Raw genomic sequence first — 13,739 nt, 5'->3', positions numbered from 1 at the left:
CATAACAGATTCTAAGCCATTTTGGGGGCTTAAAGGTTAATGCCAACATCCAAAATTGTGCCAGTAAATAATGGTTTAATACAATTATTGTTTGAGTAGTGTATGGAATGTATGGAACAAACTTCCAGCAGACATGGTTGGTAAATCCACACTAACTGAATTTAAACATGCCTGGGATAAACATATATCCATCCTAGGATAAAATACAGAAAATAGTATAAGGGCAGACTAGATGGACCATGAGGTCTTTTTCTGCCGCCAGTCTTCTATGTTTCTATGATTCTTTTATTTTGTATGAATTAGTCTAGTGGCTGAATTTAGCATCAATTTTTATTTTGAGATGCTATTCAACAATAGCTGCACACACAGTATGTTGCAGAAGTTGAGGGAGAATGTAGCCATGGCATTGATAACCATTGTCCAAACTAATTAGTTCAGTGTCCATTACCCTGAAGCCATTAGTTTATCTGCAATTGGGCAAACATGTCCCTCAACTTAATCTCTGTCTGAGAATCTGATGATGAAGAAAATCAAGAAAACTTAACTTCAGGCCCATTCTTCCAAGGAAAATGCCATCCATCCAAAACACACTGAATTTTGAATCCTTGATCATGTTACCTCTTGAGAAAAGCAGCTCTGTATTGGTTGGATTCAGTTTCGCTTTAGTTTCCTTCATCCGATCCCTTACTAGGTTTGGCTATATTCAAAAACATGAACTGTTTGGGGGGCTTTTGCACCTAGATGGCAAGGAGCAGTATAACTAGATATTATTAACATATTTATCATCTCAATTAATGATGAAATGCATTCGAGCGTGAACAAAGCGTGGCTACAATGGAAGGAGATCTCTGGAGTGCTCTGTGATTGATGTATGCCAATCTAAAGTATAGAAAACAATGGCAAGTCCAGTAACTTTGTGTGGGGCCAAGTGCTGGTCAAATGTAGCGAGCGCTCTTAGCATGCCGTGGAAATGTTCATGCTTCATTGATCGTTGGATATTTTTCTTCTTGACCTTGTCAACAATGATACAGTATGGCAGGAAATGGGTTTTGTGCCAGTACTGAAAAAATGTATCAGCAATGCCTACAATGGCATCGCCTTCCACTTAACAGAGATGGCTAGCGCCCACATGAAAAGTCAAAGCAAAAGATGGCAAGACACAATAAAAACAGATGAAAATTGCCAAGTTGGGCCCAGATGCTGTGTTTGATTGTGCAAGAAGCTTTTTATCCATCCAAAAAGTGAGCTGTGGGAATAGCCCTAGGAAGATAATTTATGATACCTCCAAAATTCTGAATCATCTCCCCAGCAGTTTCATGCAAATGTTGAATAACATGGGACAGAATAGATATCATTGGAAAACCAAACATGTGTTTTATAAACAATCAGTCGTTCCCCTTTCCCACACGCCATGTTCCATTTTTAACATGGCCCAGAACAATTGCATAACAGTGCCCAAACCTTAACCCTTCTTGATAATCCAAAAGGATACCGTAGTTGATGATAGCCACCTTGATTGTGAGCCATCAAGAAGTCTTAAAGAATTATGCAATTATTTTCTAAGCAGGCCAGGGAAATTATGCCTTTTGAAAAAGAGCTTTGAAAGCTTTCATTCTGAGAAAGTGTGTATTTAGCATTTCTTTAAAACTCTAAACTTATGCAAGAATTGCATGACACAACCTTTTCAAAACTAGGCTTCCAGGTGAGCCTGCTAAAACAGTATTGCCTGGGCTTGCAGAGTTGAGATTTCAAAAGAACAATGTTCATTTCAGACAATTACGCTTTTATAAATCCGATGTGCCTCCATTTCCATGTGAAGGGTGAAAAGAAAAACACATAGCCAGGGGATACTGGGCTGATTCATCCACTCTAGGCTGCCAACAACATAGGCCCTTGAGTTGAATAGTATGTCACACCTTGAAATTCCATCTGATTGCTGTAAACTTAAGGTGAAAATGCCATTTTAGCACCACTAAAGATGACTTGGGATTTTTGTCCCTTTGGTTAGTAGCCTGAGAGGAAAAACCCTACAGCCAATGATGTTATGATTATTGCTTATTCCTAACAATTTTGAAGATAGAGACTTCTTTCTTCAGAGGATTTCCCCCCCCTTTCCAAAATAATTGAAAATTAAGCAACGACCAGCATATTATGAATAAACGTATTGTAAATAATAATAATCTTTATTATCATGATCTTGATTAATGGGTTAAAATAAATTCATATTCTGTGTTCGTAAATGTTCAGTTGTGCAAAGATATATACTATTTTTTACAAATAGTATATATATTTTCCAATATTTGTTTCCCATTTGCAAGACTGACAGAGTGTTCTTTGACTTATGAGAAAGACTCTACATGTTAGTTTCCAAAGTCTGTTAAAATATTAATTACAATTCAGGTGTGCCTGCCAAAGGCAGCTAAACAAAGAGCTACTACTCAGTCCCATGATGTCTGGCCACTCAACCCCGTGTTTAAGTACAAAGCTCAAACTGCTAGCTTGGAAACTAACCCAAGACACTCAGCCAGATCATACGCCTTTTTCCAATAAACATTGAGTAGACATGATTAAGATAGCAGCCAGCAACAGATTAAGAGCCAGAACTCCCTTTAAACTGCATGTTATAAAGGGCAGTAATCAAAAAACTCACTCCTGGTCCCTTCTTCCAGAGATTCCCTAGAAACAGATAATTATAATCTGTTTATTTGCAAATCAGGCTGAACCTCAAGTACACACCTTCGCCTGTCTAGACATGTTTCCCCCCCCCCAAACTTTAAAGTCTGTGGACTTCAACTCCCAGAATTCCTTAGCCAGCATGTCTCCTCAGCAAGACCTTTGCTGTAGTGATTGTTAGCATGATGGTAAAGCTGAGGATTGATAAGACAAATTGAAGTAAAACATCTCTCTTTCCTGCTCCTCTAGTTCAGTGTTTCCCAACCTTGGCAACTTGAAGATATTTGGACTTCGCTGGCTGGGGAATTCTGGGAGTTGAAGTCCAAATATCTTCAAGTTGCCAAGGTTGGGAAACAGTGCTCTAGTTAGTCATCATACAGATTTGTGTGATTCAGATATGGTAGCTTAGTTAGGAAAAAAGAAATTATTGCTGATTTTTCGCACCTTTTGTACTTTTTCAAAAGAGCTAAGTGACTTTGATCTAAAAATGAAAAGAAGAAAAATGCAAAGAAAACCCCCAGTCACCTGCTGCAGTTAATAGGAAGTTAAGCAAACACAGGAAGAGGAATTCTGTGCTATCCACAGCTAGTTGGAGACAAAATCACAGGTACATCTACAAACTGAAAATATTAATATTTGAAAGGTGGTTTATTCAGTAAATATTTCAGAATATCCTTGCCTTGGGAAAGGACAGTATTAAAGAATATGGTGTGCAGGCATTCCAATTTTAATTCTTTTCTTTTTAGAGTTAAACAAGCAGTGTACTGTTCAACTGCCATCTTATTTAGTTGTAAAGTCTTGACTCACTACACTAAACTGACAGGGCATCTTCGTATATAAAGCATTCATTTATAGGAGGAAAGCAGTCAGCAGTTTTAGTATCAGTGTTTTTCTATTCTCATTTTACTTGTCCTGTAATTAGAGGGTAATGAACTGCTATAACAAAGTACTGTACAAACACTTTTAGTACAATAGGAATATTAGATATTTTAGAGTATGGTCACTCAGAAGAGACTACAGTGATACCTTGTCTTACAAACTTAATTGGTTCCGGGATGAGGTTCTTAAGGTGAAAAGTTTGTAAGATGAAACAATGTTTCCCATAGTAATCAATGGAAAAGCGATTAATGCGTGAAAGCCCAAAATTCACCCCTTTTGCCAGCCAAAGCCCCCGATTTTGTGCTGCTGGGATTTCCCTGAGGCTCCCCTCCATGGGAAACCCCACCTCTGGACCTCTGTGTTTTTGTGATGCTGCGATTTCACTGAGGCTCCCCTCGCTGGGAATCCCCACCTCCGGACTTCCATTGCCAGCAAAGCACCTGTTTTTGCGCTGCTGGGATTCCCCTGCTGGGATTTCCCTGCAGCATCACAAAAACACGGAAGTCCAGAGGTGGGGTTTTCCATGGAGGGGAGCCTCAGGGGAATCCCAGCAGCGCAAAAATGGGTGCTTCGCTGGCAACTGAAGTCTGGAGGCGGGGCATCCCAGCAGCGGCTGTGGGTTTGTAAGGTGAAAATAGTTTGTAAGAAGAGGCAAAAAAATCTTAAACCCCGGGTTTGTATCTCGAAAAGTTTGTATGATGAGGCGTTTGTAAGACGAGGTATCACTGTATGTAATTCAACAGAAAAGTAAACTAAGGCCATTGCTTTCTGCTACTTTTATTACAGTAAACCCTTACATATCTCCTACTTCTCCAGCTCACCTTTGTCTCTTTTTTTATTTTGCAAGAAACTCTGTACACCCATCATTTTTATTTTCTTGGACACCCTGGAAATAAAAGCAATATTAGAGCCTACGGTTTTGCAACATGCCAAATTTCTGTTTAAATATATAGTGTGTGGGAAGGAAGAATGATAAAGGTGCTCTTTACACTGACATCAAGCAGGGTCTTATACAGCCAAGGAAAGTATCTGTAGCCACAATTAGTGTCATATGGCATCAAAAATTTAAGCTCACAGCCACAATAGTGTGATGGAAACTTATTCTACTTGTCATGTTTTTGATGTTCCTTGGAGGGGATGTTGATATTTTTTTTATTTTTTCTCCACAATTCCCATTATATATATATATGCCATGTGGGATTTTTTTGCTGAATTTGAAAATTAAGGGAGACTAGGATAGATCTATTTCGGCCTTATTTTGGCCTCATCAGCTAGCCATACCCACTGGGACTTGAACCTGCAACCTTTGCCTTGTAAGGCAGAGAATTATCCTCTAGGCTACAGTATCCAATCCATTCAGCTCTGCACCAGGAAAAGATTACATATTTTTGTGTCGAATATATATATGAAGAAATGTAATGAAATCTTACTATTAGCAAGTGATGGGAAGCAGGATATAAATAGGGAAATTCAGATGAGGTTTAATTTACAAATATTATATGCTGTGTAGTGAGGACCAGTTCTGTTTTACAAGAGGAAATCATTTGAAAAGATGCTTTAGTTGGGCAGTATACCAACATAAAGTTTTTGCTTTACAGTATTTGAAAATCATCCACCTCCCGTCTTATTCTAATTAAAAGAATAATAATTTGTACTATATTGTAAAGAAGTCTCTTTGTAAATGGAACAAAACAGAATTAACATGAAACATTTTTAATATCTGTCCCCATGATCTATTTTGGGCTTTTTTATAACTTTATCATTACCCAGAATAACTCTTTATTTTCAAAAAAGTTGTGACGTAGAAGTGAAGGAAAACAAGACTTCAGTTGTAGATATATGTAGGCATTGTGTTGCCTTTTCTAGCTTTGAGCAAACACCCATCTCCACTTATAACAAATACCAGTCAAAGTTAACTGAATGGTTACAAATGGACATATAAAATTTAATTGCTCTTGCCTTACAGCAAATGTTCAATTACACAGACACATAAAAGCAAACATGGGGAAAATCACTTCCATTGAGCTCTACAAATATGGCTATATGGTTAAAAGCCCTATGTCCCACAAAATAAATCAACAGTTTAATTCATACATTATATATAAATATAACCATGAGTGCATTCATTTGTAATAGAGAAAATTCTTATATTTACTCAATTTTATCTGTAGCAAAACCTCAATTTTCTACAAAAGACAGAAATTGCCATGCTTGTTTACAAATACAAAAATTCCATTGATATAATATCTTCCTTCCAACTCTGAATTATTAATGGCATCATTTTCAGAAGCTATTTCTAGTTTTCATCATCACCAGACCTATTTAATCTTTAATCTGTAAATACATGGCTATTTACAGTTATTAGAGTTTATTAAAATTAGAATTTTCTTTTAGGAAAGATTCTCTTTGGGTTTGCTTCAACATATACAATCTGTTCAACATTTTTCAGGATTCTATTGCTATGCAATATACATAATACTAATAATTATAATAATAATAATAATATTAATAGTGGTAATAAGAGCCACAAACAATAGATAAAGAAATCAAATAACAAAGAGCCTAAGTGTTCAAAATTCCAGGCAAAACTTTGTGCTAAACTTTTGCAGAACTAACCTTCTCAGCTTCATGCTGTCTAGAAGTATTTAGTTTGCAATTGGTTGGGGAAGACTGAGATAGAAAAGTCATGAGCCAGCTAAAAACGCAGGTTTATCATTTAAATGTCATTTTAAAATGGGCTTCAAGAGAATGTTTTTTTTCCCCTCTGCTACTATTAATGTTTATATTTGCTCAAAATATTTTTGAGCCATAAAAGTCATTCAAAATGATCAATAAGAACAATATAGCAAACCTAACCATATTAAATAAAGTAGGAGTCTGACCAAAAGGAATCTGGAGCAGGGTCATATGTATTACATAGTGTGCAGGCAGGTTGTATGGAAAAAAGCTTATTTCAAAATAAACGTGAAGCCCAAATAAAATTTTGGCAACCAAAAGAAGTAAGTACTGTAGTTTTATTGGCTAGTTGTAGTAGGTAATATTTGTCCCCTGACTGGCTACATCACTTTCTCTTCAAAACATATACATCTGTGCAACTAGCATTGGTATTACTGTTTGGATGGACTCCGTTAGGAATCCCATTATGCTGTCTAGCTCACATATTATTTTAAGTTATGTTGTTAATGATCTTTTGTTGATTAAATCACAATCTTCGTAAACTGCCATTTTGGGGTTTGCAGAGTTTGGAAATCCCTGCACAAAACAAACTACAGAATGATTTAGCATGTTGAATGGAACCAGGATTATTGTTTGCTACTGTAGCAGCTTGAACAGCTTATTTTTGGAAGCATCTATTCTATGCCATAAACCTTGCAAATGGACACTGATTTATAATGGAAAATGGTGAGAAAACATGTATTAAAATGGTAGGCATCTACATTTTTGAACAAAGAAAATAATAAGTGTTTGAAATTGTAGCGAGAACTGAATCCCCAAGTCACTAATACCAGTTCTGATGCTTAATGCTTCTTCAGTTATAATCATAGGGTACATGAGCAAGTCTCATCTCAGACTCTAATAATAATAAGAAATTAAATAAAACTATGTAAAAATGTCTTTTTACCTATTTTCCCTTACAAGAGATTAAATACGCTCAACAAAAATTTAATTCAGCACCAAGATTGCTTTTCTTAGTGATATATTTATATACATATAGCCTTTTCAGGTTGGCTTCACCATATAGTTTATGTTAGGCTTGCTCATAGATATCTAATCATACCACTGTATGTCCTGAATATTATATATAATATAATCTATGTACACATTTACAACCCTTCAAAATACACCACAATTATATACAGATCTAGTTCATCAGTGGGCTACACACAATTAAAGTTCTTCATAAAGCAAGAAACAAGAAATTGTAGCAGAAAATTATAGTCTTATGCCCTGGTCAGTTGTAAACATCACAACAATCCAGTCCTACACTTTTCTGAAACTCCTATAAGCACCAAAGGAGTTTGGAAGTTCTGAGTTGATAAAGAAACTTGCACACCTATTTAATGGATAAGGGAATGTTTTGATAATATAACAAGTTCATTTTAATTGTGTTTTGATTATATATGCAAATTTGATTTAAAAATAAATAAAATCAATGTCTGTTCTTCTGTTTCAAGTGCAGTGTTGAGGCCAAAAGGCCTGATTTATCAATTAATAATTCTTATTTATAAAACAAAAAAACAACGATATTCCAAAGATTCTTTGGAAAAATAAAATGACTTCTTCCTTAAAAACACATTTAGATCCTGAGGACAAAAATCAAATGAGGTTTTGTATTTAGAGCCTTCACTGAAAAATCCCACAAGTAGCCCAAAAAATTACAATAGGTTTCAGATTTCAGTAAGGGTGAGTTTGTAAGATCCAGCAGCTTCTTCAATCTGTAACTGGAAGGTGTCTTCATTGGAATAATGTTTCACAATATTATCATCCATATTCACTAAAATACTAAGAAAAAAAAGGGTGGGGTATTAAGAACAGGACATATCATAGCAGAACAAAAAACTGGCATAACCAAAGTAACCAAGTTAGCATCTTTGGGTCTAATGGAGCAGAATATTCTGGTTAGCCTAGCAAAATAGTACACTCTTCTCAATGAAGAAATTATATTAAAGCAAAGAGTCTTTACTTCACGCTTTCCACTTAATATGGAAAAAAAAATGCCACTATGGACTAGTTTCTAAGCAAGCCATGGAAGAAATTTAATTAATCCAAAGCAGTACAGGCCTATTATCAAGAAACCTTGAAAACACTAAGACATTAAGGAAAATGTAACTTCTATAGGTATCAACTTTTTTTCTTATGCAGCCTATCCTGTTTTAGTTCACTGTAAATAAAAAGGTCATTTGCAAACTATAAACAAGCTTAACTTCTGCTCAAAGATCTCTTAAAAATGTAACCCTGAGAAAGGGTTACAGATGCCCAATAGAAAAGTTTAATAAAGGTCCACTTGTCATCCATTTCCCATGATCCAGTGGAAAGGAAATGACCATTAAATAAATTATTTGCTATTAAATATTGGCATTGACTGAAGTGAGAATCCACTCTTGAACTGGCTTTATGCTAGTGTGTGTTTATAGTGTGCTTTGTATGTTGTTCATTCAGAATCATTTTAAATCCCCACTCATTTACGTACAATTTCGGGTTAAAGCATCCTATCTTCACTGAATTGCAGGGCATTTGCAAACATAATGCAGATTTTGAAAACATAAAGAGTGCCAGCAGCTCTGCAGTTGAGAATAAAGATGGCATTGAAATTATGGATAAAAGGATAAATTTGGATAATGAAACTGAATTGAGACAACTGATGGGACGGTAGGACAAAGTAAGACGATATATGATGAGTAGAATCCAAGACCAAGCTACAAGAAATAAATTGGAATCACTCTATAATATGTAAATAGATATAATGCTCTTGGGTCAAAGTGGATTATATAAGAAACACCCCCGATTGGTGGTGGGGTATGTGTGTGTGTCGGGGTGGTGGGCACATTTCACTATGCACTGTTTTATGTTGTGTGTATATTAAACTTGTTAAAAATTAATAAAGAAATATTTAAATTAAAAAAAAGATGGCATTGGCAGCCAATACAGAAGCCAAGTATACAAAGCTTTCTAGCTTTTTAGAAAAAAAATATTAACAGATTATTACAGGTACGGTAGTTCTCGGCTTAACAAACATTCATTTAGTGATTCTTCAAATTTACTGTGGAACTGAAAAAAGTTTCATGATCATTTATAACAAGCAGAAAGAGGGAGATTGTGATCCCCTTATATAGAGCGCTGGTGAGACCACATTTGGAGTACTGTGTTCAGTTCTGGAGACCTCACCTACAAAAAGATATTGACAAAATTGAACGGGTCCAAAGACGGGCTACAAGAATGGTGGAAGGTCTGAAGTATAAAACGTATCAGGAAAGACTTAATGAACTCAATCTGTATAGTCTGGAAGACAGAAGGAAAAGGGGGGACATGATCGAAACATTTAAATATGTTAAAGGGTTAAATAGGGTTCAGGAGGGAAGTGTTTTTAACAGGAAAGTGAACACAAGAACAAGGGGACACAATCTGAAGTTAGTTGGGGGAAAGATCAAAGGCAACATGAGAAAGTATTATTTTACTGAAAGAGTAGTAGATCCTTGGAACAAACTTCCAGCAGACGTGGTTGGTAAATCCACAGTAACCGAATTTAAACATGCCTGGGATAAACATATATCCATTGTAAGATAAAATACAGGAAATAGTAAAAGGGCAGACTAGATGGACCATGGGGTCTTTTTCTGCCGTCAGTCTTCTATGTTTCTATGTTTCACACAATTGGTGCAGCATCTCCATGGTCAGGTAACCAACCTTCAGGTGCTTGGCAACTGGCTGGTATTTATTTATTATTTTATTTATCTATTTATTGGATTTGTATGCCGCCCCTCTCCGTGAACTCGGGGCGTGACAGTTGCAGTGTCCTCGGATCATGTGATTATCTTTTGCAACTTTCTGATAAGCAAAGTCAATTCATAATATGTGTGATCTGCTGTCAATTAAAAAAAACCCTCCCGGTTTGCTGAGCAAATAATTCTGGATATTGTGATAGTAGACGTAAGCTGCTATCACCCTTCTGGTACCAAGGGAAATGGAGATGACATAGACTGAGTGAAGGGAAAAGTTGTCTGCATGCAAGATGAAAAAAGATAAAAACTGCACCCCCAATTAAGGTTAATTTAGGTATACTCACCCTTTTTTACATTTCTTGAAGACTTTTCCTATTTTGTCCAAGGGGACCTCATATTTATCAGATATCTATATATAAAAATCAAATAAAAAATGTTAAACCTTTGAAACCCAGAAGGGAAAATGTCTTTATACAATGCACAATATCAGAATTACAGTACTGTACTTGCTAATGACAAAATATATAAATTCAAACTGAAATCATGATTTAAATTTTCATCACATACGGCAAAAAAGAGCATGACATAAATACGCTTATATGATTTCATTGACTTTTTAATTTATGTCTATTTGTATTGTATCTCACCTTTATTATTTTTACAAATAACGCAAGGCAGTGAGCATATCCAACACACCTCTTTCCTATTTTCTCCACAACAATACCTCTTGAAATAGGTTGGGCTGAGAGAGAGAATGACTGGCCCAATGTCACACAATAGACTTGTCATGGTGATCATTTTGGCTTTGTGAGTTCATCCTTATTAGAACAGAAATCTCTGGAGGAATGATTGCACCTATGCCTTATAAGGTCACACATCAAGCCAACCCACATTTAATAATGTTTAGTTTATAAATCATAGTTCCAGACTCTGGTTTCCTCACTGATCACAAATTATGGTTTTCCAAGTCAGAAAACAGCTTGAACTAAGCTGAAGTGAGTTACTCTCTGATGTGTATCATTGAATTTGTCAGCAACTGTGCACAGCTCCCACAACTTGTGGGTTGGTTTCCAAACATTTTGTTACCAGGCTATGTAAAATATTTAGTCGAATTTAGAGGATGTTGGCGTTCTTCTGTTTATAAGGGTTGTGATCAGTAGGTCTTGTGATGGTGAGGACATATCAGGTGAGGGTTTGTGATGGGTCAAAGTATGGGTTGTGTCAAGTGAGGGACTCATGATGGGGAGGTCAGGTCAGGTGAGGGTCATTGAGAGGTTAAGGGTATGGGTTGGTTGAGGGCCAGTGCTGACTCTGGTTGGCTGGTTGATTTGAATTCTGAGGGGTTCGTAGGCTGGTTGTAGGTGGATGTGTCTGTTGATGGAATAGTGAAAGTAGCCCAATTAAAGCTTTTCTCATACATATCCCTTGTTAACACCTTAGCCATTTATTTTATTCCTTTAATTTTCAGTTTTTCATGATTCTTTATTTATAATAGAATTTACATATACCTATGCAAAAAATGTCTTCATCCAATTTAGCAGCATGGGATAGAAATAAAAGAGAGAGAAATACAATATATACTTTAAAAATGTGTTATCATGAACAATTTGCAATGCATTTTTCTTGATAATGAATGCTAAATTTGTTGTGGAGAGAGTTATATTTCTGAAACTTACTGAAGAAGTTGCTTGACAAATAGAATTCATTCAGACAACTAAATTTTCTCCAAACATTCGCTGATCAATATGAATAGAAATCTGTAGGTTTTTTTTTAAATTAGTGCAAATTACAAATTTATGTTTGTAATAACTCAAGCACTTGAAATTCTACACTTGGACAGCATAAGTAGCTATTTAGATTAAGTACAAAGAAAAAGATATGTGGGTTTCTCCATTTTCCCCATACATTATGATACTAAAAATCTTTACAACTTACAGCTTCCATAAGACCTTTCAGAGATGGAATTTTAAGCATAAGTGCATCAAATACTTCTTCTGATTCTTTCCGGACATACAACAACACTAAAAGAAAGATGAAAAAAGAAAAAATATATAAACACTATTTTTTCTTTGCAAAAAGCAGGTGACAAAACGTGAAACAAATAATTTGGCCTGGGGTGACCTAGAAATAGCACTTTTAATATTGCGCTGGCTTTATTTTGCTTTGACAAAGCAAGGCAGAATATACACACACCCTTTCCCAGTGCTTAGTTAACACAGTCCAGATTATGTCACCACAGTACAGGACATTATAACATAGCCTGGGCTCTAGTCCCCTGTAAATTAATCTCCACTGTTGCTGGCATCAGGCAGAACATTTGGAAAGCTGCTCTGCCAGGTTTCCAAATTTGTTCTGAACAATGAGTCAATTAACACCCTGGTACTTTATTTTTTCCCCCCTCAGTTTGTTCAAAGGTTACTCAAATATTTTGGAGAAAATTGATTATGCAAAGGAGGATGGGATTTAGAAGTCAAGCCACTGCTATATTAAAGTTATTTTTTAAAAAAAACCTGAAAATACATAGAAGATCTTGAAGGAAAGTTCCAACTTTTGCTATGCATCCCATTAATTGTCTAGACAATTAAGAACTTTCTGTTATCACAGAATAAACTGTAGAGATTAAAATACATTACTGATCTTAAACTAATACTGTAGATATAATAAATATTTTTTAAGTTTGCAGGGGTGGGGAATTGAACCTTCTGCTTATTTTCAACATATTATGAGCGAGAAACAATAATGCCTTATATAGTAATCTAGGATGGAGTTGAACCTTTTGACAATCAGAAGTTTCACAAAATTAAGTCAGTTAGGCACACTTAGCAGGGGTCTACATTTTTTCACTTGTGTGAGGTTAGACATGCAACAGAGGGAGAAGAATCTCTGCAGAATATAACCAAGTTTGGGGGGGGGGGAAGAGAAACAGGATCTGTACTCTTGGTCCATTAGGACAAGAATCATGTGCTAGTACAGTGTTTTTCAACCAGTGTGCCGCGAAGCTCAGAAAGAGAAAGAAAACGAGAGAGAGAGAGAAAGAAAGAAAGCAAGAGAGAAAAAGAAAACAAGAGAGATAGTAAGAAAGAAAGAGAGAGAGAGAGAGAGAAAGAAAGAGAGAGAGAGAGAAAGAAAGCAAGAGAGAAAAAGAAAACAAGAAAGAGAGAGAGAGAGAAAGAAAACAAGAGAGAAAAAGAAAGAGAGAGAAAGAAAGAAAGAAAGCAAGAGAGAAAAAGAAAGAGAGAAGGAAAGAAAGCAAGAGAGAGAGAAAGAGAACAAGAGAGAGAAAGAAAGCAAGAGAGAGAGAGAGCAAGAAAAAGAGAGAAAGAGAGAGAGAAAGAGAGGGAGGGAAGGTGGGAGAGAGAAAGACATAGAGGGAGGGAGGGAGGGAGAAAGAGAGCAAAAAAGAGGAAGGAAGAGAGAAAAAAAAGAAGGGAGAGAAAGAGGGAGGGAGAGAGAATTAGAGCGAAAGGGAGGAAGAGAGAGAGAAAAAAATTGTCCACTTTTTTTCGCCCCCCCCTCCACTCAATGTGCCCTAGGGTTTTGTAAATGTAAAAAATGTGCCATGGCTCAAAAAAGGTTGAAAATCACTGTGCTAGTAGACTGCCTAATATAGAGGGGACTCTATAATTCTATTCCTATAGTTCAAGTTGTATTCCAAAGCAACACAACAGTTAATTAGCACATCTGACTAAGAGTACAGGAACCTGCTTTATGCTGAATTAAAACATTGGTCCATCTAGTCCAGTGTTT

The 13,739-nt window shown here is 36.0% G+C and overlaps 1 protein-coding gene across 1 annotated transcript in view; it reads right to left on the bottom strand.

Annotated features, from left to right (window-relative positions):
- Positions 1-5,476: 5,476 nt before the first annotated feature.
- Positions 5,477-13,739, bottom strand: part of GRHL1 (grainyhead like transcription factor 1) — a 75,960-nt gene continuing 67,697 nt past the window's right edge. The window contains exons 14-16 of the mRNA XM_070732972.1: positions 11,928-12,013; positions 10,337-10,401; positions 5,477-8,055 (exon numbers count right to left, since the gene is read on the bottom strand). Coding sequence (XP_070589073.1) covers positions 7,941-8,055; positions 10,337-10,401; positions 11,928-12,013 — 266 coding nt within the window. The 3' untranslated portion in view covers positions 5,477-7,940. The remainder of the gene's footprint in view (positions 8,056-10,336; positions 10,402-11,927; positions 12,014-13,739) is intronic.

Source organism: Erythrolamprus reginae, chromosome 1 (assembly GCF_031021105.1).
Source record: "Erythrolamprus reginae isolate rEryReg1 chromosome 1, rEryReg1.hap1, whole genome shotgun sequence".
NCBI lineage: Eukaryota > Metazoa > Chordata > Lepidosauria > Squamata > Dipsadidae > Erythrolamprus > Erythrolamprus reginae.
The sequence above is the reverse complement of the archived record's forward strand: the minus strand, read 5'-3'. Positions and strand labels throughout refer to the sequence as shown.